The sequence below is a fragment of the Canis lupus genome, chromosome 1 (genome assembly GCF_011100685.1).
Source record: "Canis lupus familiaris isolate Mischka breed German Shepherd chromosome 1, alternate assembly UU_Cfam_GSD_1.0, whole genome shotgun sequence".
Lineage (NCBI taxonomy): Eukaryota > Metazoa > Chordata > Mammalia > Carnivora > Canidae > Canis > Canis lupus.
Window position 1 is genome coordinate 116,716,734 of NC_049222.1, and position 25,942 is coordinate 116,742,675.

General features: G+C 39.2%; 2 protein-coding genes across 14 annotated transcripts in view; one reads left to right on the plus strand and one right to left on the minus strand.

Moving 5' to 3' along the window:
* Positions 1–879: 879 nt before the first annotated feature.
* On the minus strand, positions 880–25,282 carry ZNF829 (zinc finger protein 829). 4 transcript variants are annotated; one of them, XM_038529196.1, is made up of 6 exons: positions 24,705–25,282; positions 24,026–24,094; positions 20,119–20,218; positions 16,378–16,504; positions 15,987–16,082; positions 880–3,556 (listed from the first exon to the last, which is right to left on the minus strand). In XM_038529196.1, exons 4-6 carry the CDS (start codon positions 16,496–16,498, stop codon positions 2,577–2,579), a joined length of 1,197 nt encoding a protein of 398 aa, XP_038385124.1. In that variant the 5' UTR covers positions 16,499–16,504; positions 20,119–20,218; positions 24,026–24,094; positions 24,705–25,282; the 3' UTR covers positions 880–2,576. The 4 variants fall into 4 exon arrangements, with proteins under 4 accessions (XP_038385124.1, XP_038385123.1, XP_038385122.1 ...); XM_038529195.1 differs by lacking the exon at positions 20,119–20,218 and having other exon boundaries at positions 24,709–25,281; XM_038529194.1 differs by lacking the exon at positions 20,119–20,218 and having other exon boundaries at positions 24,705–25,279.
* LOC484559 (zinc finger protein 568) overlaps positions 24,883–25,942 on the plus strand; it is a 74,431-nt gene continuing 73,371 nt past the window's right edge. For 3 of the 10 annotated variants that reach the window (XM_038529087.1, XM_038529088.1, XM_038529089.1), the window contains exon 1: positions 25,080–25,259. The gene's annotated coding sequence lies outside the window, so the exon portion shown is untranslated. Of the gene's footprint in view, positions 24,993–25,079; positions 25,260–25,281; positions 25,458–25,942 lie in introns of those variants that run through there. The other 7 variants (XM_038529084.1, XM_038529091.1, XM_038529085.1 and 4 more) reach the window with 5 other exon arrangements.

The window sequence follows — 25,942 nt, forward strand, 5'->3', positions numbered from 1 at the left end:
GTACATTTAGTTCATTTTTTAAAAAGATTTGTTTATTTATTTATTCAGAGAGAGAGACAGAGAGAGAGAGGCAGAGACACAGGCAGAGGGAGAAGCAGGCTCCATGCAGGAAGCCCGACGTGGGACTCGATCCCGGGTCTCCAGGATCACAACCCAGGCTGCAGGCGGCACTAAACTGCTGCACCACTGGGGATGCCCCATTTAGGTCATTTATTAATATTCTCTTGGAGTTTGACTATCAGCATACCTAAAACCAGAAATAGACTCTTAACTATAAAAAACTAAGAGTTACTGGAGGTTTTTTTTGGGGGGGGGGGGGAGGCATGGATTAAATGGGTGATGGGTATTAAGGGTATTACTTGTTGTAATGAGCACTGAGTATTGTATATAAGTGATGAATCACTAAATTCTACACCTGAAACTAATATTACACTGTACGTTAACTGTAATTTAAATAAAAACTTGAAAAAAATCAGCTATACTTTATCTGAATACCTATTTAGCTGCTCTCAGGTTTTTCTACATAATGTGCTCATTTTCATTCATTTAAATATAATTCAGGGACTGATTTCCTTCTGATTCATGCTATCTGGAAGGATATTGTTGCACAGTATGAAATATAGGTGTAAACGTAGACTTATTCTTTTTCTTTCTTGACTTTTATATCTTACGATTTCTTTTTCCTTTTTAAACTTCATGCTGAACAAGTAATAAATGCTGGTGAGCAGCTTTTCTACAAACATTATACCCACTGGTCTTTCTCATTATGAATTATTTGGAGTCAATTAAGATATATAACATGGTTAAAGTCCTTTGTACAAACAATAATGGTGAAGATCTTGATACTCATATTAAATAACATCTGCTAGATACTCTTAGTAAAAATACCAAACATTTTATTTTTCTTTTGAGAGAGTGAGCTTAAACGAGGGAGATAGCACAGAGGAAGAGAGAAATCCAAGCAGGCTTCTCGCCCACCATGGAGCTTGACACCAAGCTTGATCTCATGACCCTGAGATCATGACCTGAGCCGAAATAAAGAGTCAGAGACTTATTAACCAATTGAGCCACTCCAGTACCCCTCACTTTACATTTAACTCATTTAATCCTCACAACAATCCAACACATTAGTGTATGTACAGTCGTACACAAAATTATAAAGCAGTACTAACTTTTCTACAAGTGTTGCAAATATTTATGTATTTGGTTGTGTGTGCACAAATCTGTAAGCAAAAGTAATTTTTAAAAAAGGTCTGGAAGGATAAAGAACAAACTGCTAAGAGTGACTACAACAAGGAAACTACTGGCAGTATTTTTCAAGGAGAAAATATCACGGTTTTTTTTTTTCACCAGTTATTTGACATTGAAATGTAATGTTTTTAAAGAAAAACAAACAAAAGCACTACATTTGTGTTTAGAAGGCAACTTTTATAACTGCAAATTTTCAGTATCATAAAGTTTTTCAGTAATATACAGCAAAATGATAATCTACCATAGAAAAATTATACCATTAAGAAGAATGACAGACATCTATACTTACTGAAATAGCTGCAGGATAGAAGCAGGTTATGGTACAGCATGCACATCATGATTACACTAAATAAAGTCTGGAAGGATATGTTGTAATAATTTGAAAGTAGTAATTTTTTTTTTTTTGGTAGGCTTACAAATAATCTTTCTTCTTTGTGTGTGTGTATGTGGTTTGTTTTTTGTTTTGACAAAATGAAAACAATAGTTTTACAAAAGGAAAAAAAAAAAGAGTAGCACTGCCTTTAAAAACAAAGTTATAATTCTGCCAGGAATTGAAAGATAGCCTATGTAATGTAACTTACTATACAATACTGGTACTATAAAAACAGATCTATGGGTTAGAACAATAGAAAAGACAGCCCTAAAATAAAGCTAATATAAACTCAAATATATAACCAAGAAGTAATGTAATACAATAAGGAGGAAAAAATTATTTAAGAAATAGTCTGGGACAGAATCTTTTTTGGAGGTAAGGGACATTTAACAAGTTATGTATAAAAGAAAATTACAAATATGTTAGAAAAACAATGTTAACAGTGTTATGGGTTAATATGTTCAAGCCTTAACCTCTGGCATCTGTGAATGTGATCCTATGTGGAAATAAGGTCTTTGCAGATGTAATCAAGTTAAGATAAGGTCATCAGTGTGAGCCCTAATCCAATATAATTGATGTCCTAAATAAGAGTCTCCTCTTATACAAGACAGGGACAGATATACACAGAATACAATGTAAAAATGCAGGCAGAGATTGGAGTGATGGATTTACAAGCAAGGAATGTCAAAGACTGATGTTATCAGAAGCCAGGAGAAAGACATGGATCAGATTCATCCTCAGAGTCCTCAGAAGGAACCAACCTTACCAACAACTTTAATTTGGGATTTCAAAGCTCCAAAACTATGAGATAATAGATTTCTATTGTTTTAAGACACCCAATTTTGTGGTACTTGGTACTTTGTTATAGTAGCCTAAAAAACAACTATATTTATTATTTTTTCATTACCTGTTTTAAAGATATTATTAAAAGACTATCAACAGGGTTTATCTTTCACCCAGTATGAATTCCTTCATGGCGAATAAGGTCAGAGCGACTACCAAAGGCCTTTCCACATTCTTTACAGTCATAGGGTTTCTCACCAGTGTGAATTCTTTGATGTCTAGTAAGGTTTGAGCCTTTATTAAAAGCCCTCCCACATTCATTACATTCATAAGGTTTTTCATCTGTATGGATTCTCTGATGTTGAATAAGTTCTGAGCTCTGAATAAAGGCCTTTCCACATTCCTTACATTCATAGAGTTTCTTGCCTGCATGAATTCTGTGATGATTAGTAAGTGTTGAGGCACTACTAAAGGCCTTCCCACATTCTTTACATTCATAAGGTTTCTCACCAGTATGCATTCTCTGATGCTGAATAAGCCTTGAGTGTTGAGTAAAGGCTTTCCCACATTCCTTACATTCATAAGGTTTCTCACCAGTATGAATTCTCAGATGTGGAAAAAGTTGTGAACTCTTAGTAAAGGCTTTTCCACATACTTTACATTCATAAGGTTTCTCACCAGTGTGAATTCTCTGATGATCATTGAGGTTTGAGCAATAATTAAAGGCTTTTCCACATTCCTTACATTCATAGGGCTTCTCACCAGTGTGAATCCTCTGATGTTGAGAAAAATATGAACTACAACTAAAAGCCTTGCCGCATTCCTTACATTCATAGGGTTTTTCACCAGTGTGAATCCTCTGATGTCGAATAACAAGTGAGCCACGACTAAAGGACTTCCCACACTCCTTACATTCATAGTTTTTTCCAGCAGAATGAGTTCTCTGATGTTGAATAAATTGTGAGTTCTGATTAAAGGCCTTTCCACATATCTTACATTCACAGGGTTTCTCTTCATTAAGAGTTTTTTGATGTGAAGTAAGAAATGTGGGCTGAATAAAAGTGGGCATGTCTTCGTGAGCAAATATTACTTGACTAAAATGTCTCTTCTTTAGAGATAATATCTTGGTCTCACACATAGATTCCAGATCTGGGGGGGGAAAAAAAAAAAAGGCATGTGTTCATTTTTCCTATCTTGGGAGAGATTAAAACTTCTAAACAGAAAAAAGAATTAAGGTGAAAATAACATCTGGGAAAGTAAATGCATAAACAGTTCTCAAATATGGCTAAGCAATTTTCAAAACTGATAACAGAAGCATGGATACTGAGGAGAGCCAAGAGAGGAAATTCAAGAGTGATTAGGGAAATAAAGACCTCCATCCTGAAATTCCAATGTGAAATCAGAATTACCTGAAACTTCCATAAATACACCCTGTTTGGGGATACCCTCCATACTTTACAGTGATTCTAATCATATACACATGCTTATAAGCATACACCTCACACACAGCCTCACACTGTATTTTTTATAATTTGTGGATAATTCTCTGACCTACATAAAAAAAGACTATTGAGGAATAAATGTATTAAAATGTATAAATGGAAGATCACAGTCAGAAACTCCAAAGTGTTTGTTGCTGGTAAATTCACATTGGGAGATACCCTAATCTAAAGTCCTGAATGAAACTGACAAGAATGGTAGGCAGGTACTTCTATGGATAAAGCCTGATATATTGGGGATTCAATGAAAATAGTTTGCCTTGGAATTCTCTGATGTTGATTTTGGAAGAGAAAGGAATGGCATCTTGCTCATACCAGTGAAAAAGGAAAGAGATAGCTTGAATATGAGGAAGAAGAGAGTAAGAATGAAATATACTGTGAGAAGAAGAGAGGTACTCCATGTCCACTTTTTTTTTTTTTTGCCATTCTGCGTATCTGCCATGAAAGCACTGCAAATACTGATTCTGAGTTTATAAATTTTAGCAAGTAGGTAAATTCATACATATGGAATCTCTGAGTAATGAGTGTCTATTGTACTTTTAATAAAAAGGGGGACAGGGATCCCTGGGTGGTGCAGCGGTTTGGCGCCTGCCTTTGGCCAAGGGCGCGATCCTGGAGACCCGGGATCAAATCCCACATCGGGCTCCCGGTGCATGGAGCCTGCCTGCTTCTCCCTCTGCCTGTGTCTCTGCCTCTCTCTCTCTCTCTGTGTGACTATCATAAATAAAAAAATAAAAATAAAAATAAAAAAAATAAAAAGGGGGACAACTTCTGTTAGAAATCACAGACTGAACATGAGTTTTCCATTGCTTATTCATGAATCCACAAGAAAATTATAATAGAAGCTTAACAAGAGGAAAGAAAAACTTCCCTATGACAATGAATACTGGAGAAGAGACAGTAGCAATAAAATCTGGAAGCTAGAAAGCCAATGAATGAGTGAGTGATGAGTGAGTCTGCAGACGAGAGAAAAGCAAACTGAGCCTACAGTAGATGAATTCCACAGCACTAATTGATAGTGCAGATCCCCATAAATGCACAAGAATTAGAGGCATCAGGCATTTTTAATGTGGGGTATACAGAGAATGCTGAAAGCTGAAGAATGAATTCAAAGATTGCATTAGTATTGAAACCTGCTAGGATCCTTTCCCCTATATGGGTTTACATTTTCCTATTCTCACAGAAAACTAGAAATATAGAAAAATGGAACCAGAGGGAATCTGAACTCAGGAGCATTAAGCATAGCTGTGGGTATGGGTACTGAACAAAAGATTAACAGAAAATATATTTACTTGTGATAAAGAATGATTCTGGTCTTTATTCCTGGCACAGAGCTTCACAAACCATTGGGATTTCCTGACTGGAAAGTCTTTTGTTATTCACAAGCTCCTTTTGATCAGACCTGAGTTTTCCTAATGCGGTGATTCACAGTGGGCACTTAGCTTCAAGAGGGAGAATCTAGGCACTCATGACTACACAATCAAACCTCAATAAAAAACTCAGGGCAAGGATTGGAGGGAAGCTTCCTGGTTGGTAACTATAGGATGTACCTGGAGGATGACATACCTTGACTTTATGGGTGTAGAATTTCCTATGTTTGGTACCTCCTAGACCTTGCCCAGTGCTTTTCAGGAGTTTTTTTTGAGTTGTTCTAAGGAATTATCAAACCTGAGAGGGTATGTGAAACTCTTAAATTTAGTCAGACAGAAGTACAGATAGCCTGGGGATTCCAGTTGCAAATGGTGCCTGAACTGGTGGGCACCTTGCCCTTTAACTTGCAGATACGATGTTAACTCCAGGTAATGTCAGAATTCAGTTAAAGCATAAGACATCCATTTATTGTTAGAGAATTTGTGCAAGCCACGATACTGAAATAACCCTGTTGATTTTATCCTAATTTAATGCCCAGAACACTGATAATAGGCTCTTAACTTCCTCAACTAGCAAAATAAAGGTCTCTTCTCACAGGAAAAAAATTATGCATAAGAGAAAAGACCAATTACCAAAAGTAGGCTGTCCTTAGTATATTAACCCAACCAGATCATCCTAAAGTAAACAAGACCCAATTCCTAAACACAGAAGTTCCAGTCACCTTTTTAGTATCTCATACTTAAAAATGAGCAGTAAGCCATTGTTTATCAGACATATGAGAAATGTTTTTTAATGTGAAGAAGAGCCCAAAAGACAAAAAAGTATCTGTGAGGAAACAATGCAAGCAACAGAAGAAAATGTCAAAACATATAATAACCTCAGAGAAATAACAGGATTAAACAGGCATAAGATTCTAAATAAAGAAAGACTAAGAAAACACAAAGTTTTTAGAAACTGAAAATATAATAATGAAAAAATATTTTTTAAAACCCCAAAAGTTCCTGTCTAAACTCGGAATGTGCACAAAATTCTGGCTTCCTTTCTCAATTGACCCTGGAGAAATTATAGAGAATTTGGTTTTGTGTGGAACTGATGCAAATTGCAAAATGTCCTAGGGAGATTGAAGACTGGTGCAAACCTGTGTGTATTTGAGGGTGGAGTCTACTTGCCTGAAGAGATGGTAACAGGAGGCAAGGAGAGGCTAGCCCAGTAGAAAAGTTTCTAAACTCTGATTTGTCCTTTCCCCGAAACGCCCTAGGACCAGTGGCCTGTGCCTTTACCACAGAAATTGGTGGCCGCTGCTCAAGCAGCTGAGTAAGTAGAATAATCTAGTGGTAAAGAAAAAGTCCTGCTGGACAGAAGAATGGCTGACTATCTGCTCTCAGGAATCTGTTCCTTTACCTTCTCAACTATTAAAACCCCTAGAGTTGGTGAATTACAAAAAGGGAAGGCATACTCTTCCTGTAGATGCTGCTGCTTTGTAAATGTTGAAAGATCAAAACATGAGAAGAATTACTTGGTAGAGAAGTAGCAAATACAAGTTATTAGCAGTGAATCATTAGGTCTTAGGGCTCGTCATTCTAAGTTCATCCCCCATTACTTAAATCTACCTGGAAGGACACAGACCTGGGTCTATCCCCTGGCATACTGCTAGACAAGGTGATTGATATCCTCTTGGGAACATGAACTCACAGGCCAAAATGGCTACACATCAGAGGGTACAACTGTTATTGAAATAAGAATACAAACTACCATGATCATCTTGACAGATACAGAAAACCTGTAGGATGTGGCCAACACCTATTTATGATAAATCTGAGCAAATTAGCACTGCAAAGTAATAGCTGTAACTTGGTAAAAGTTATCAGAACTATGGCAAAAACTGCAGCTAAGTGAATAACTTTAGATATGCTCCCTAGAAGATGAGGAAAAAGAAATGGATGCCTATTACCAATATTACTAAATAAGACAACCCTGGCAACCATTATAAGCAAAGAAAAAACAAGCGTGAGGATTATAAGAGATAAATCTAATAATATGCAGATAATATGATGATCTAACTAGAAAAACCAAAAGAATAAAAAATTAACTTCAGTAAAGTTTGGACGTTAAAGATCAACTTATAAAAATTAATTAATAGTATTTTGAGTAACATCAGAAAGATGGTGGAATAATAAGTGCTAGATTCTCCTGACCCCCACAAAAACACCAACTTAACAGCAATACATGATCAATTCCCTTTGAGAGAAATCTAGAAACCAATTAAGAGAATCCTGCATGCTATGCAAGTGTGAAGCCAGCCATATCGACACTAGTAGGAAACCTGAAGACACCCTCTCACCATGATCCCTATTCCTGGCATAGGGACATATAACTGGGAGGAAACTTCCAGCTTCTTGAATACAGAAAAGTTGGAACGCCCATCCAATATCTCAACTTTTCTGACTGTCGTGGAGCCTTGATTAGACCTGCATACCCTAGGCTCCTGGGGACTACAGAGAACAAAAGCACTGGTTTAAACTAGCATGCACGCACTCACCACAGCTCCTTTCCCTGCTCAATGCAGAGTGAGTGGGAGGAAAACTTCAGCTCCCAGCTTCTCCCTGGAGAAGGAAAGAGGCGGACTGTGTGTCAAACATTCCAACTTTTCTGGGGTTTGCCTAAAGGATTGGCTTCTGTCTCATCAGTCTCAGAGTGCTGATGGGACCCAGTAGATTCAAGATATCCAAAGGCCACCAAGAACAAAGAAGGTAGTTTGAACTAGCAAACAAACTCACCATAACTACTCCTCCTGGCCTAGGGCAGAATGAATGGGTGGAAAACACCAATTCCCACCATCTCCTTGAGGATGAAAAGAGTTGGACCATGCATCCACTTTTCTAACTTCTCTGGGAGCTACCCAAAGGACTGGTTTCTGTCTCACCTATCTCAGACTGTGGATAGGACCTGGCATACAGTGGGCCCCCGGGGACTACAGAAAATGAAGGGGGTAATTTGAACTAGCATGAAGGCACCAGATCTTGTCCCCTAGTTTAACACACAGTAAATGGAAGAAAAACTCCAGCTCCCAGTTTCTTTCTAGGTGGGGAAAGAGTGCATCAAATGTTTCAAATTTTCCGGAGATTACTTGAGGAACTGGCTTCTATCTTACAGCCCTGGAGGGACCTGACATATTCTAGACACCTGGGAGCCACTGAGAACAAAGAAGGTGATTCAGACTAGCATGCAAACACTTGCCAGAGCCCTTTCCCCAATTCTAGAGCAGAGCTGGCAGACAAAACACTCCAGTTCCCACATTCTCTCTGGAAAGGGAAAGAAACTGGATCACACATCCAATGTTCTAATTTCTTCAGGAGCCCATGAGAAATTGGTGCTTGTTTCAGAGCATTGATGGGACTTGGCATACTCTAAACACCTGGAAGTCACTATTAAGACAGTGGTTTGGATGAGCATGAACATTTGAGGCTCCCAGAAGGTCTGACTGCTGAAGGTCTTCTCTTCTATGAGGCTAATCCATAATGAATGGGACTAGTGGCATTTTTTTTAAACATGTAGATACCAACACAAAGAATTAGGAAAGAAAATGAAGAAACGGAAACATAATCCAAACAAAGAAACAAAATAAACCTCCAGAAAATTACCCTAATGAAAATTAGGCAGAGGAATTACCTGACAAAGAATTTTAAATAACCACCATAAAAATACTCAATGAGCTCAGGAGAACAATGAATGAGAAAAGGGAGAATTCCAGCCATGAGACAGAAAACTTGAAAAACAACAAACAGAAATCTTGGGAGCTGAAGAACGTAATAACTGAATGAATATTTCAATAGATGGATCCAACATTCAATAGTCTAGAGCAAGCAGAAGAATCAGTGAACTTTGACAGGTCTTGTGAAACTCTCTAATCAGAGGAACAAAAAGAACAGAGAATAAAAAAGAGTGAAGAAAGCTTAAGGTTCTTACGAGCACCAAGGAATGGTCCAATATACACGTTATGGGAATTAGAGGCAGAAGAAAGAATAAGAAAACTTACTCAAATTAGTAATGGATGAAAACTTCCCCAATCTGAGGAAGGAAATGGGACATCCAGACTCAGGTAACCAAAGTATTCCAAAAAGATGTACACAAAGAAATCCACACTGAGACGTATGTCACACACAGACATCATCATAATATCTTTGTCAATAGTCAAAGGCAAAGAGGGGTGCCTGTCTGGCTCAGTTGGAAGATTGTGCAACTTCTTGATCTCAGGGTTGTGACTTCAAGCCCCATTTTGGGTGTAGAGATTACTTAAAAAATAAAAACTTCAAAGGCAAAGAGAATTTTGAAAGCATCAAGAGACAACGAATTGTCACATGAAAGGGAACCCCCACAGGACTATGAACAGATTATTTAGCAAAACTTTGAAGGCTGGAAGAAAGCAGGATGATATATTCAAAGTGGTGAAAGAAAAAACTTGTCACTCAAGAACATTATACCCAGAAAACCAGTCCTTTATGAACGAAGGAGAGAGAAGACTTTTCCCAAACAAAACCTGAGGGAGTTCATCACCACTAGACTTGCCTTACAAGAAATGGTAAAGAAAGTTTTCCAACCTAAAATGAAATGATAGTAAACAGCAACACAAAAGAATAAGATAGTATAAAGTCCTGTTTGTAAAGGAAAATATATAGACAAACACAGACTACTGTAATACTGTAACACTAGAGGGTAAATTACTTTTAATTCTAGTATAAAAATAAAAAGCCAAAAGTATTATAAATAACTAGAAATAAAAGTATGTTAACAGACATACCATGAATAGATGTAACTTGACACATCGATAACACTACATACAGGAGAGCAAGTATTTTTGCATGTGATTGAAATTAAGTTCTTAGCTTAGGGATGCCTGGGTGGCTCAGCGGTTGAGCATCTGCCTTTGGCTCAGGTCATGATCCTGGGATCATACGATCGAGTCCCGCATTGGGCTCCCTAAGGGAGCCTGCTTCTCCCTCTGCCTGTATCTCTGACTCTCTGTATCTCTCATGAATAAATAAAATCTTAAAAAAAAAAGTTCTTAGCTTAAAACATATTGTTACAAGATATTTTATGAAAGCCCCAGGATAACTACAAAGAAAATACTTGTAGAGGTTAGAAAAAGAAATGGAAAGGACTCAAAGCATATCAATACACACACACAAAAAAAAGAAAGAAAGAAACAAAAAGACAGCAAGCAAAGAGTAAGAGGGACAAACGAACTATTAAGAACAGAAAATGGACAAACTGGCAACAGTAAATCCTTCCCTATTAATAGTAACTTTAAATATAAGTGGACTAAACCTTCCAATCAAAAGACATAGTAGCTAAACAGATAAAACAACAAGATCCAACTATATGCTGTCCTCAAAAGACTCACTTGAGACTTAAGGACACATACATCGGCTGAAAGTGAAGAGATGGAACAAGATATTCCATGTAGATGGTAACCTAACGACAGCTGGGGTGGCTATACTTATATCTGACAAAACAGGCTTTAAGTAAAAAACATCACAAGAGACAAAGAAGGACATTATTTACTGATAAAAGGGTCAACTCACCAGGAAGATACAGCAATTATAAATATATTTGCACTCAATATCAGAGCACTTACATATATAAAGCAAACACTGGCAAAACTAAAGCAAGACATAGACAAAAATAACTGGACACTTCAATGGCCTACTTGCAATGATACATGAAACAACCAAACAGAAAATAAACAGTGACTTGAATACTATTATAGATTAAATGGACCTAACAGATCTATATAGAACATTTCAATCAATAGTAGCAGGATCTATTCTTATCAAATGCACATGGAACATTCTCCAGGGTAGATCATATGCTAGGTCACAAAACAAGTCTTGAAGAAATTTAAGAAGACTGAAATCATACCAAGTATCTTTTCTGACAACAGTAAATGAAACTACAAATCAATAGCAGAATGAAAACTGGAAAATTCAGATATGTAGAAATTAAACAATACATTAAAAAAAAGATTTTATTTATTTATTCATGATAGAGAAAGAGAAAGAGGGAGAGAGAGGCAGCGATACAGGCAGAGGGAGAAGCAGGCTCCATGCAGGGAGCCCGACGCAGGACTTGATCCCAGGTCTCCAGGATCACTGCCCGGGCCGAAGGCAGAGCTTAACTGCTGAGCCATCCTGGCTGCCCAACAATACACTTTTGAACAAGCAATTGGTCAAAAAAAATAAATTAGAAAATATCTTTTTAAAAAAAGATTTTATTTATTCATTTGGCAGACAGCACAAGAGGGGAGCAGCAGGCAGAGGGAGAAGCAGACAGGCTCCCTGCTGAGGAGGGAGCCCAACATGAGTCTTGATCCCAGGACCCTCGGATCATGACCTGAGCCGAAGGCAGATGCTTAACTGACTGAGCCACCCAGGTGTCTCTAAAAAATATCTTGAGACAAACAAAAACATATTTCAGATGAAGAAAAAGTAGGACAAAGAGGGAAGTTTATAGTTCATATGTTAAGAAAGAAGAAAAATCACAAATATATGACCTCATACCTCAAGAAACAAACTAAACGCAAAGTTGGCATATAGAAGGAAATAATAAAGATTAGAGCAGATGCAAACATAAGACCTGACACTGTAAAACTTCTAGAAGAACACTTAGGGGGAAAAGTTTCGTGACACTGGCCTTAGTGATGATTTCAGGATATGATACCAAAAGCACAGCAATAAAAGTAAAAATAGACATACAGGATTACATCACACTTAAAAGCTTATGCACAGCAAAGGAAACAATCAAAACAGTGAAAAGGCAAACCTATGGAATGGGAGAAAATATTTGCCAAACATGTACTTGATAGTGGTTAATTTCTTCTTTTTTTTTTAATTTTTTTTTTTTTTTTTAAGATTTTATTTATTTATTCATGATAGTCACAGAGAGAGAGAGAGGCAGAGACACAGGCAGAGGGAGAAGCAGGCTCCATGCACTGGGAGCCCGACGTGGGATTCGATCCCGGGTCTCCAGGATCGCGCCCTGGGCCAAAGGCAGGCGCCAAACCGCTGCGCCACCCAGGGATCCCTTTTTTTTTAATTTTTAAAAAATTTTTATTTATTTATGATAGTTACACACACAGAGAGAGAGAGAGAGAGAGAGAGAGGGGCAGAGACATAGGCAGAGGGAGAAGCAGGCTCCATGCACCGGGAGCCCGATGTGGGATTCGATCCCGGGTCTCCAGGATCACACCATGGGCCAAAGGCAGGCGCCAAACCGCTGCGCCACCCAGGGATCCCAATAGTGGTTAATTTCTAAAATATCTAACCAAAAGAACTAATAACTTGACTAAAAAATGAATTAAGAATGTGAGTAGACATTTCTCTAAAGCAAACGTACAAATGGCCAAGAAGTATATGAAAGATGCTCAATCTCTAATCATTACAGAAACATAAATCAAAGTCATGAAGAAACATCGCTTACTACTTTTAGGAAGGCTATCATAAAAAGAAAACAAGTAATAAATGCTGGTGAGGATGCTAAGAAATTGGAACTCGTGTACACTACTGGGGGAAATGCAAAATGGTGCAGCCACTCTGGAAAACAACATGGAGGTTCCTCAAAAAATTAAAAATAGAACTATCATATGATCCATCAATTCCACTTCTGGGGATTTATCCAAAAGAATTGAAATCAGGATCCTGAGGAGATACTAGTGCTCATGTGTTTAATAGTCAAGATGTGTAAACAACTGAAATCCATAGATGAATGAGTGGATGAAGAAAATATGCTGTATACATACAATGGAATATTTAGTCCTAAAAAGAAGGAAATCTTTGAACACTATGCTACATGAAACCTGCCAGTTATAGGACAAATACAGTTATAGGACAAATACATCTAAAAAGAGCAAAACTCATAGAAGTGAAAAAGTAGTTACTAAGAGTGGTTGGTTACCAAGGACTGGGGTTATAGGAAAATGAGCAGTTGATAATCAGCAAGTATAAAGTTTTAATTATGTAAGGCAAATAACTGCTAGAGAGCTGCTATATAATAGTATGCCTTAAGTTAGCAATACTGTATCATACACTTAAAAATTTGTTGAGAGTAGATCTCATGTTAAATGATCTTATCACAATTACATTTATTTTTTAAAGATTTTATTTATCTGTGAGAGAGCATGCACAGCAGCGGGGAGGGGCTTAGGGAGAAGGAGTAGCAGACTCCTCACAGAGCAGGGAGCTGGACATGGGGCTTGATCCCAGGACCCTGAGATCACAACCTGAGCCAAAGGCAGAAACTCAACCAACTGAGCCACCCAGGTGCCCCTGACAATTAAATTTAAAAAGAAAAAATTTAAAAGGCAGTTGTAAGAATTTACATCCCACCAGCAGCTTGAAGGTGCTGCTCCACATGCTCATCTATCCTTACTAATGTTAGTCTTAAATTTTTGCCCATGTTGCAAGTGAGATAATGATATCCCACTGCAGTTTTAATTTGCATTTCCTTAATAACTAATAAAATTAAACTTTTCACATGTTAAAAAAAAGCTAATAATATTTCTCTGCACCAATAATACCAATTAGAAAATTGTAGATGGGGATCCCTGGGTGGCGCAGCGGTTTAGCGCCTGCCTTTGGCCCAGGGCGCGATCCTGGAGACCCGGGATCGAATCCCACGTCGGGCTCCCGGTGCATGGAGCCTGCTTCTCCCTCTGCCTGTATCTCTGCCTGTGTCTCTGCCTCTCTCTCTCTCTCACTGTGTGCCCATCATTAAAAAAAAAAAAAAAAAAGGGATCCCTGGGTGGTGCAGCGGTTTGGCGCCTGCCTTTGGCCCAGGGCGCGATCCTGGAGACCCGGGATCGAATCCCACATCGGGCTCCCGGTGCATGGAGCCTGCTTCTCCCTCTGCCTGTGTCTCTGCCTCTCTCTCTCTCTCTGTGACTATCATAAATAAATAAATAAAAAAAAAAAATTAAAAAAAAAAAAAACAAGAAAAAAAAGAAAATTGTAGATGCTCACAACAGCAACACAATCTACTGGAAAAATCTAGAAAGTAACTGAATAAAGAACAAAAACTTGCTGTGGAGAACAACAGGTTGCAAATGATTTGTCTGGTGAAAAGACAGCCTTAAGGTTACAAATTTATTATCCTGTAAGTCAATAACTAGTTTTTGTATCCAAGTTAGTGATGTGATTCCTGCATTCTTTCTCTCTGGGACAGTATGAACTCAGTCTCTTCCAGATAACTTGAACTAGCTTTACCATTCTTCTGATTCTCTCATTAATGAGCTAAATAAATCTTTCAAATATGCTTATCATACACTTAGAAAAGTTATATTTAACTTTTGAGAAGTTTTATACTCTGATTATTTTGAAGATCCCACCAAGATGTCCAAATGACTTATCTACAGGAGGCAGTAAAGTGTGTGACTTGAGAAGTGTACCTCACAGGCTATTTAAGTCCTAGCAGTCTTCTCTTCTTGGCTGCCTCAGTAAATCCCAAGCAGCAATAAAACTCTACTTTCATTCACTTTCTGTCCACTACACCCTTCTCAATGTGTCTTGCTTGGGTTTTATTGTTAGGCCAAGTCTAGTTTGGGTTCTGGTTTGTGCAAGGTTGGTAAGTTACAGTGATTAGAAATCTGATTTTATGGCTATTTCTATAGGGATAATGGAAATCTGTTTCCAGGGATCCCTTCATTCTTTGTTTTTTTTTTTTTTTTTTTTTTTTTTAAATTTTTTTTAATTTTATTTATTTATGATAGTCACATAGAGAGAGAGAGAGAGGCAGAGACATAGGCAGAGGGAGAAGCAGGCTCCATGCACCGGGAGCCTGACGTGGGATTCGATCCGGGGTCTCCAGGATCGCGCCCTGGGCCAAAGGCAGGCGCCAAACCGCTGCGCCACCCAGGGATCCCTCCCTTCATTCTTTGTTAAGTGAAAACAGAGAATCTGGATTATTATCTTCCCTGTGAGTCTGTTTAAAATATCTTGTGCCTCCCAGAAAGGAAAAAAAAAATTTTGGAGCTCTGCATTGGTGAGTTCTTTAGTTGTTTATCCTACTTTATGGCTAAACTGTAAAACTAAAGTTGTGTCTACAATTGAAAAAAGCTTCTTTTGTTGTTTTATATTACTTTTTTTGGATATAATTGACATAAAACTTTTACCTGATAATAGGGTAAGTGTGAAATATTTTCCTATTTCCAGAACGTATTAATAAACTTAATTATGAAGGCTCTTAACTTAAAGAGGAGTTCACACGCACATGCAACCAAAGAAAAAATAGATAAACTGGATTTCGTCAGAATTAAAAACTTGTGCTTTGGGGATCTCTGGGTGGCTCAGCAGTTTAGCGCCTGCCTTTGGCCCAGGGTGTGATCCTGGAGTCCCGGGATCGAGTCCCACGTCAGGCTCCTGGCATGGAGCCTGCTTCTCCCTCTGCCTGTGTCTCTGCCTCTCTCTCCCTCTCTCTGTGTATCTCATGAATAAATAAATAAAATCTTTAAAAAATAAATAAAAATAAAAAAAATAAAAAACTTGTGCTTCAAAGGACAAAACCAAGAGAGTGAAAACACACTCACTTAATGGGAGAAAATAGTTGTGAATCATACAGCTGATAAGAGACTTGTATCTAGAATATATAATAACTCAAAAATAAAAAGACAACCCAGTTAAAAAAATGGGACAATATCATTACTCTATCATTTCACTCACCTGAACAAAGGCCTCTTGTCAGCTCTCTTTCAACCATCCAGGGCTCTTTTCCTTGTTCCAATAAGGAAATCACAGCTGGCTTAGAATTGGAAAGTCCTGATCACAAGAAAAGACACGGGACATTGTTATGCTGTGGGTGTCTCAGAAATCAGATCCAGTCCCTTGGTGATCAAGAAAAAGATGCCACTATAGGAAGGACCAGAGAAAGATGAAGCTTCAGCCCATTGGAGCTGCTTATTTCCAACTCTTCCATTCCATTCCAACTCAAACCATTCCTTAAGGAACAAGGAGCAGAAATTTAGCTGGTTACTTGAAACAAATAATTAACAATGGAGAAAGGAGACATTTCCGAGGGCAGACTCTGAATTTGGGGGGATAAAGTTATCCTTACCCACTGAAACCAGGTTGCTGAAATTCTCCAACATCACTTCTTTGTATAAATTCATCTGACCAGAGTCCAGGCATTCCCATTCCTCCTGAGAGAAGTTTACAGATACATCCCTGAACATCATTGACCCCTGAAACAACAAACATGCTTTTACAGTTGAAGGAGATTTAAAAAATAAATAAATAAGACGTTAGTAGAGATGGTGGTAGAAAGCTTTATAGAAAGAAACAGAGATTATTAAGCAAATTGAAGGGAACTCTATTATGTCAGTAGAAGAAATATTTCCTGTGTAGAGAAGGATTTATCAAGGAATATGCAAGTAAACATTTTTTATGAAATAGCAAACATACAGCTCAATGGTCAATGCCTGGTTATACTGAAGTGTGCATATATGTGAATTCCTTCCCCCTTCCCACATTTTCCCTTTAAGACTCCAAAGACGGAACAATGTGATGTACTTTTAAAAAAACTTCTTATGATATACTTTTGAGTAAAATTTCAGAATGTCAAGGAAAAACAGAATTTCTAAAAGCTTCCAAGAAGAAAACATGGATCACACAAAAATTTTCAGGAATTAAAATCACAGTGGACTTTTCAACAGTACTCCTTGAAGTAAGAAAAAAAAATATTCCTTTAATATTACAAAGGAAAATGAATTCTGGCCTAGAATTCTTTTTTTTTTTTTTTTTTTTAAGATTTTATTTATTTATTCATGAGAGACAGAGAGAGAGAGAGAGAGAGGCAGAGACATAGGCAGAGGGAGATGCAGGCTCCACGCAGGGAGCCCGACGTGGGACTCGATCCTGGGACTCCAGGATCACGCCCTGGGCCAAGGCAGGCACTAAACAGCTGAGCCACCCAGGGATCCCCCTGGCCTAGAATTCTATACCCAGTCAAAGCTAGTGTGAGAATTATATACCAAGCAAGATTAAAACTCAAGCTAATGTGAAGATACATTTGCAGGGAAAGATAAAAATATCTCCAAGTTGCTTTTATTTATTTATTTATTTATTTGTCCAAGTTGCTTTTATTTTTAATTTTTTTTATTTATTTATTTATTTATGATAGTCACAGAGAGAGAGAGAGAGAGAGAGAGAGAGGCAGAGACATAGGCAGAGGGAGAAGCAGGCTCCATGCACCGGGAGCCCGACGTGGGATTCGATCCCGGGTCTCCAGGATCGCGCCCTGGGCCAAAGGCAGGCGCCAAACCGCTGCGCCACCCAGGGATCCCATCCAAGTTGCTTTTAAAAGAAGCTCCTGGGCTACAGACTCCATCAAAAGTAGGAAGTATTAAGAAAAAGAAAGATACTATATTCAGAAACTACAAGATGCAAGTTCCAGGACATTATCTGGCACCAGAACTAGGGAGCAATGTCTAGAAACAGGAAGACAAAGGACTATGGGAAAGAGGTCTACAAGGAAAAATAAAGACCTAATAATAAGTTTGATCACATGGGAAGTATTTTAGATAGGCAACTGGAAGCAGTGTTGGTAGATTTGGGGAAGAAAAGAGCTACACATATATGGAATGAGGCAACTGAGGAAACAAACCAGTTTACCCTCAGAAAACTGTAAAAATTGTACTGAAAAGAACTTAGGATCTAGTGTACTACTTGGCTCAGATTAATAATATCTGCAAGATCCTAATTAGATGAATATCAATGGTTTAAAGAAAACTTGTGACATAACTCTTTCACAGGAACATGAAGTGAGGAATGGGATGGTAAATATCAAACCATATTTACCTCAAGAAAGTCTCCAGGAATGTCTATTAAAAAAATAGCAATGGAGGCGCCTGGGTGTTAAGCATCTCTTGATTTCAGTTCAGGTCATGATCTCTGGGTTGTGAGATTAGGCCTGGTGTCAGGCTCTGCACTATGTGTGGAGCTTGCTTAAGATTTTCTCTCTCTTTCTCCCTCTGACCCTCCCTGCCCAAATAAATAAATAAATAAATAGCATATTTTAAAAAAAATAGCAATGTAGCAATATGAATTCGAAATATTGGAAAAAAAGGGGCCACCTGGGTGGCTTAGTTGGTTAAGCATCTGCCTTTCAGCTGAGGTCATGATCACAGGGTCCTGGGACTGAGCCCCACACTAAGCTACCTGCTCATGAGGGAATCTACTTCTCCCTCTTCTTTCCCTCTGCCCCTAACCCCACTCCTGCTCTCTCTTTCTCTCTCTCAAATAAATAAAATATTTAAAAGAAAAAGAAATATAGGAAGAGGGCACCTGGATGGCTCAGTTGGTAGAACAAGTTACTCTTGATCTCGAAGTTGTGAATTTGAACCCCACGTGGGGTGCAGAGATTAACTTAAAAATTAAATCTTTAAAAAAAGAGAGAGAGGGATCCCTGGGTGGCGCAGCGGTTTAGCGCCTGCCTTTGACCCAGGGCGCGATCCTGGAGACCCGGGATCGAATCCCACATCGGGCTCCCTGTATGGAGCCTGCTTCTCCCTCTGCTTATGTCTCTGCCTCTCTCTCTCTGTGTGTGACTATCATGAATAAATAAATAAAATCTTAAAAAAAAAAAAAAAAGAGAGAGAGAAAATATAGGAAACCTGCCAAGAGAAACAGAAAAAAATTTGAGGGTATCCACTTGAGGGGAGTGGGATTGGGTGCTGGGACAAAGCTCTGCCATTTTTCATTAAGTCTTTTAAAATTTCTTGAATTTTTTAAATGCAAAATTGGCTGAACATTAATTTAAAATATTACTATCAGGATGCCAGGGTGGCACAATCAGTTAAGCATCCAACTCTTGGTTTTGGCTCAGGTCATGATCTCAGGCTTGTGAGATAGAGCCCTACATCAGTCTCCACGTTTAGCATGGAGTCTGCTTCAGAATCTCTCTCTCTCTCTCTCCCCTCCCCCCTCTGTCCCTCTTGCTCATGCTCTCTCAAATCTTAAAAAAATAAGTAAAACATCACCATCTTAGACAAGAGCATAATTTAACTTTCTTCAAAATTACAGTTCTCTTATGACTGTTACAAGAATTATTCCCTATTAACATAAATTCCTTAACTTTTATAATTTTACTAGTAGAATTTTCCATAATATAAACATTATGAAAAAACCTTGCCATTTTGTTAGGCAAAATCCTTAAGATCCTTTCCAGATATGGTCCTCCCTCTCATACCTTGCTCCATACATCTCTACCATTTGGCTGCTCCTGAATTGTATTTTTTGTAGTAAAACTGTGATCATAAATATAGTACTTAACGGAGTTCTAGGAGTCATTCTAATCAATTACTGTACCTGAGTGGGCATCGTGGGAATGCCTCAATTTGTGGTTTGCTGGGCAGAAGTGCAGTTGCCTTTGGGCTACCCAAGGCTTGTTAACACTTGTCTGAAATAGGGTAGTCTGTAAGGCTAAGTCCCTAAACTTATGGGGCTCTGTGTTAACTCTGGGTAATTAATGTCAGAACTGCATTAAATTGTAGGACTCAATTGGTGCCCCAAAACTGGTTGTTGAAAGATGACACACATTTCCATCCCATAGGAAAAATTAGGTTACTTCTCTTTCATCTTAGACTCCAGGGTCCAAAGTAGAATGAGACTGTTTAGGAGAATTTTTGCTGTTTCTTGGAGTTTAGAGGGCACAGAGACTGGCATCCAGTCCTCTTTTTGGACCATAGGAGGGACAGTGTGATTCCCAACAAAGCAGTAGATCACAGAATCCCCAAGTGTAAGACAGATATTATAAGTAGCCATTCAAGGGCCCCTGGGGGCTCAGTCAATTAATCACCTGACTCTTGATTTCAGCTCAGGTCATGATCTCATGGGATCGAGCCCCACATTAGACTCTGTGTTCAGCATCAAGCCAGCTTGTTCCTCTCCTTCTCTCTCTAAAATAAATAAATAAAATCTTAAAAAAAAAAAAAAGTAGCCATTTTAAGATGTGTTCCCCATGTCACATGAAAATACAATTAGAGGTTTCCAGCAGGGAATTCTCTGAGAATCCTATCAAAGCACCCTATAAGAAAATGAGTCAGTGTTGAAAATCCAGAAAAGCAAGAGGGACTAAGACCAAAACAGTAGCACCAGTCAAATAAGTCTTTTCCCTTACCTCTTCTTTTCTACCCACTGCAACCTCATAGGAGTCAAAAACAGCCTACTGGATGGGAGAAAAGAAACTTAGGTTGAAGAAAAGTTTAGTGTATCCCTCTTTTCACACTGTAAGCTTCTAGCTTACAGCAAATCTAAACTCAAAGAAAAGGCTTTATTATTATTTTTTAAGATTTTATTTATTTATTTGAAAGAGAGAGAGTAAGAGAAACAGAGAGAGGATGAGCAGGGAGAGGGAGAAGCAGGCTCCTGCAAGCAGGGACCCAATACAGAGTTCAGCCTAGGACCATGTGATCATGACCTGAGCCAAAGGCAGACACTTAACTGACTGAGCCACCCAGGCACCAATGAAAAGACTCCAAATGAATCTTACATATTATTACACTCAACTAGAGGTTGTAATTTGTAAATTGAGACTGACCTTATCACTGGAAAAAAAAAAAAGGATACCAAAAAGTGATCAAAACAATTATAGGGATTACACAAGTTTTTATCCAGGGCAACAAAAAAATTTAGCCCAGAGTTGAAAGTAGAAATTATAAAAAATTTATTTTGCTTGCTTCCTATGAAGTCCTGCTTATTTCAAAGTGCAAGTTATAGGCTGATTTGGTTTTCTAGGTACATATTCATATCATCTGTGAAGTGATAATTTTACATCCTCTTTTCTAATTTTTAACCTAATTTTTTCTCTTGTCTAAGTGCTTTGGTTAATACCAATGCAACAATTTAAATAACATTGGTGATGGTGTATATCCTTATCTTTTCTCTGATTTTAGTATGAATGGTTCAAATATTTCCTGATTAAACATTAGGTTTTAAAAAGGTGGGGGGAGGGTGCTGGGCTGGCTCAGACAGTAGAGCATGCTACTCTTCATCTCCAGGTTTATAGGGTCAAGCCCTATTTTGGATGTAGAGATTAATTTTGTAGAAAAATTAAAAAAAATTTATTAGCTTCTGAGAACAAAATTCATTTCATTCCTTTTATCTTGTACTATAGTATTATAGATATTATATAATAACTAGCATTATTCCAATTAATATTGGGCAACAATCTTCACTATAGAAATGGCAAGTGTAATTAGAGGCTGATGGGAGAGAAGAGCCAGATACTCTGGATTTTGGCACAGGAGAATGGACTGGAAATACTCAGCCATCTTCTAAAGAACTCAGAGAGAAAGGTCTTAAGCTGAATACATTTGGTGTGATTGATTCTTAACCTGATTTCCTTTGCCTCTGTACCAAACACACCATTTTAAAAATTGAGAGTAGACACCTAGAGTATCAACTCTAAAAACAAAAAAGATTAAGAGACAAAAAAGGGTAATGATAAATTCTAATCTATGTTTAATCAGAGCCTGAGAAGGGAAAGGAGAGAGAGAGAGGGAGAGAATAAGGAAGAGGCAATCTTTGAAAATGGCTGACAATTTCTTTAATATAATAAAAAACACCTATCCACAAATTCAAAAAACTCTACAAATCCCAAGCAGATAAAATTTTTAAAAGGCACACTTAGACATGTTATACTAAAATTACAGGAAAAAAAAAAAAAAAAAAACTGGGAAAAAGTCTTAAAAACAGCCAGAGGAGGGCAGCCTGGGTGGCCCAGCAGTTTAGCACTGTCTTCAGCCCAGGGTGTAATCCTGGGGTCCTGGGATGGAGTCCCACGTCAGGCTCCCTGCATGGAGCCTGCTTCTCCCTCTGCCTGTGTCTCTGCCTCTGTGTCTCTTGTGAATAAAAAACAAAAAACAAAAACAAAACAGCGAGAGGAAGAAAAGCAAAAATACCTTCAAAGGAGAGAGAAGCTAGAAAAATGGAGACTGTGATACTATGATAGAGCTCATAAATATACCCACACACATACAGACTGGATTTACATGGATTTGGATACATCTGAAATGGGAACAGTGCACTAATATTTGGCTCTGAGAAAGCTAGAGAGGAATTTATAAGACGGAAAAACCTTGGGCCCCACTTTACATCATACATGAAAGCCAGTTGAGGGGGGGGGGATTAAATATATAAATGGGAAAGGCAAAACTTTTTAAAAGATTTTATTTTTAAGTAATCTCTGCACCCAATGTGGGGCTTGAACTCACAACCCCAAGGTTGAAAGTCACATGCTCCACCAACTGGGGCAGCCAGGCAACCCAAAAAGCAAAAGTTATAGCTTTAAGCATAAATATAGAAGGATATCTGTATAACTTTGGGACAGGAAAGGATTTCTTGAAATACAAAAAGTACCAACCATAAAGAAAAAAAATTGGGTAAATTTAATTGTGTTAAAGTTAGGATTTGTATTCATAAAACCACCTTAACAGAGTGATAAAACAATCTAAACAGTAGAAAACTATCAATGAAGGACCCACACTCCTATGAATCAACAAGAGATAATGTAAGAGCAAAAAGGTAAAAGATCTGAAGAGGCAGGTCACAAATGACAAAACCCTAATAACCAATAAACATATGAAATGGTGTTCAATCTCATTATTAATCATGGAAGTCCAATTTCAAAACTGTGTGTGTGTGTTGTGTGCGTGTATAAATAAATATTTAAAGATTTCAAAGTCTGACATAACTGACCTGGAAAAAAGGATAGACTATAACTCATTCATATAAAAAAATATTTATCTTTGAAAAATTGTACTTATAAAGACCATTTGACAACACAAGAGAATGATACTTTTTAAATTTTTATTTGTTTTATGATAGTCACAGAGAGAGAGAGAGAGAGGCAGAGACACAGGAGGAGGGAGAAGCAGGCTCCATGCACCGGGAGCCTGACGTGGGATTCGATCCCGGGTCTCCAGGATCGCGCCCTGGGCCAAAGGCAGGCGCCAAACTGCTGCGCCACCCAGGGATCCCGAGAATGATACTTTTTAGTGAAAGTGTAGGACATAATATGGTAAATGCAATATAATTTGATTTTGGAAAAATAATAAAAATTAATCAAAATATTAACAGTTATTTTAGTGATCAAATTTTGTTTTTTGGTAATTCTGTGTTTTCTCTAAAATAATCATGCTTTTATTTTTATTTTATTTAAGTAGGCTCCATATCCAGGATGGAACCCAATGCAGGGCCTGAACTCAGGACGCTGAGATTAAGACCTGAGCCCACATCAAGAGTTAGTGGCTTAACCGACTGAGCCACCTACGCACCTCATATTTTTATTTTAAAATCATAACAAATATTGCATTTATTTAAGATTTTATTTATTTACTCATGAGAGACACACAGAGAGAGGCAGGGACATAGACAAGAGGGAGAAGCATGCTCCTCGCCGGGAGCCCAATGAAGGACCCAATCCCTGGACCCAGCATATACCCGGAGCCAAGGGCAGATGCTCAGCCTCTGTGCCACCCAGGTGTCCCAAATATTGCATTTAAAAAGAAGAAAAGTCCACAAACAGACGTGGATCCATTTTCCAAATAAGTAAACATTAAATATATTGGTGCTGTTGGGTTTTAATACCAGGCTGGCCTACTCTTTTCTCTAAGAGGGAAATCAGAGGGACCTACAATTAAATGGCATCTTTCTTATCATTTAACTTTCAGAAGAAAGAAAACAAAGAGGAGACTCGAACACACCTTGGACATTGCTTGTAGAAGTTCATTGTGCATTCTTTCCTTCTCTTCTGCACCTAGAGAAGGGCGGAACTGGGAGAGGAAAAAGTAATTGCAAAACACCATGTTTTCCTTATTTCCCAAACTGGTCAGCTCCAGTCCCAGGCCCAGCTCCCACCACACACGGGGGATGGAAATCAGAGGAGAATGGGGCATCCTGCCTAATCCGTGTCTCAGGAAAAAGCTGAGGTCCCTGGTGTCAAGGAGCTATAATCTGACCAAATTTCACAAAGGTTCCCTGGGGCAGAGTCCTGGAGTTACATACACTCTTACATATGACAGGAACCCCATACCAGACACAGTGCCCCATATCTTGGGCACGGTCATACTGAAACCAATGCGACAAACACTGCACACACCTGCACACAGAGAGCTGTACCTGGTAACACAGTTATCATATACCCACCACCGAACAAATACAGTTAACTTACTCTCGTACAGTCGCAAGACACCCCCCTCCCCAGTGCCGCGGGGTCACAATCCCACATCACCATAAGAACACACGCAGTCACAACCCCACAATGATGGGCAACCGATAATCGCACACAGGTCTCAATGTCACAACCTCTCACACACAAAATCCCACAACCTCCCCCTTTACAGGCCGCTCCGCTCGCACGGGTCGGATGACCCAGTTCGGTACCTGCCTCCGGGTTCCTCAACTTTTGGGTCTCCTCGCGTCGCACAGGCACAGTTGAATCAGTTCCTCCGCGGCGGATCGACTCTCACCTCACGGATCTAACGGTCCCGCCAGGCGTGACGAAACGTTCGCGTTCCTGCGAGAAGAGCGACGGGCCACAGGGCCCTCTGGGAAATGTAGTCCGGAGATGCACCCGCGGCCCCGCGGCCAATTCCTCTCAGCGACCTGCCAGGGCCCTCCCGAAACGACTGTAACTGCAGTTCTCAGCCAGTCTCAGGGTTGCGAGGCACGGTAGGTTGGCATCTTCCAGCCGGGCCTTCAGCGCCGGCCTGGTGCATCCCCTTCCTCACACAGGAAACGCAGACAGCTTTCCGGTCGGAAGTTAAATCAGGCCGCGAAGCCTTCTGGGAGGTGGTGTGCTCGGGAACGTCCGTTGGGAGGAGGGCGCGAAGGGATGGTTCGGCGTTACCGGCGTCTGGCCTGGGCCTTTCTGTCGGTCGCCTTCACTTAACCTCCCAGAAACCGCGAGCTGAAGGCGCATTCGGGCGTTTCCGGCAGGTGACGCTACCGCGTCCCAGCAGCGGGGCATGGGGGAGGGGCTTGAGCTGTTTGGGCTGCGAGGCCGCTAGGCGGCGAGGCTGACGGGGCGGAGCCTCTCGGGAGGCCCAGCGCGTCTGGAGTGGCCACGGTGCAAAGTGCTCGGGGTGGGAATACGCTCCTGGAGAGTGGTTGGACTTGTTGCACCAAGAAACTGTGGTGGGAGTCAGTGTGTGTGTGTGTGTGTGTGTGTGTAAGAGAGAGAGTGTGGTGATGTGTGTGAGTGTGATGGACTAATTGTGATGGGATGTTTGAGGTGTGTGTAATGGCGATGTTTGTGGTTGTGTGTGGTTGTATGGTGTTTGATTGTCGTGAAAGGTCTGTGATGAGCTATTTGTGATATGTGTCGTGGTTCTTGAGTTGACTTCTGTATAGTATTTGTCATACTCGATAACGTCTTGAAAAAAAATTGTATAAAATTTTGTGTTTGGTTTTAAGCAGTCCTCCCTGTCCTTTGGCCACTCCTTAGTCTCCTTTGCTGCCTTCCCTCCCTTCCCCCAGAAGTTCTTGGTTCTGTTCTGTTGCCTTCCAGTTTTCCTGTGGATCTTTTCCAGATTCATGATCTCAACATCATATGGCTTGCATCTTTTATCATATGTATTACTTAGCTATTGCCATGATAGTAATGCTAACAAACTACCTGT

Excerpts from the sequence above, each read along its gene's own strand:
- ZNF829 (XM_038529195.1), bottom strand. The coding sequence starts at position 24,058 with ATGCACAATGAACTTCTACAAGCAATGTCCAAG. Across the intron at positions 16,083-16,377 it reads CAGCAACCTGGTTTCAGTGG|GACTTTCCAATTCTAAGCCA; the intron begins GTAAGGATAACT and ends TCTTGTGATCAG. Across the intron at positions 3,557-15,986 it reads GACAAGAGGCCTTTGTTCAG|ATCTGGAATCTATGTGTGAG; the intron begins GTGAGTGAAATG and ends TTCCCCCCCCAG.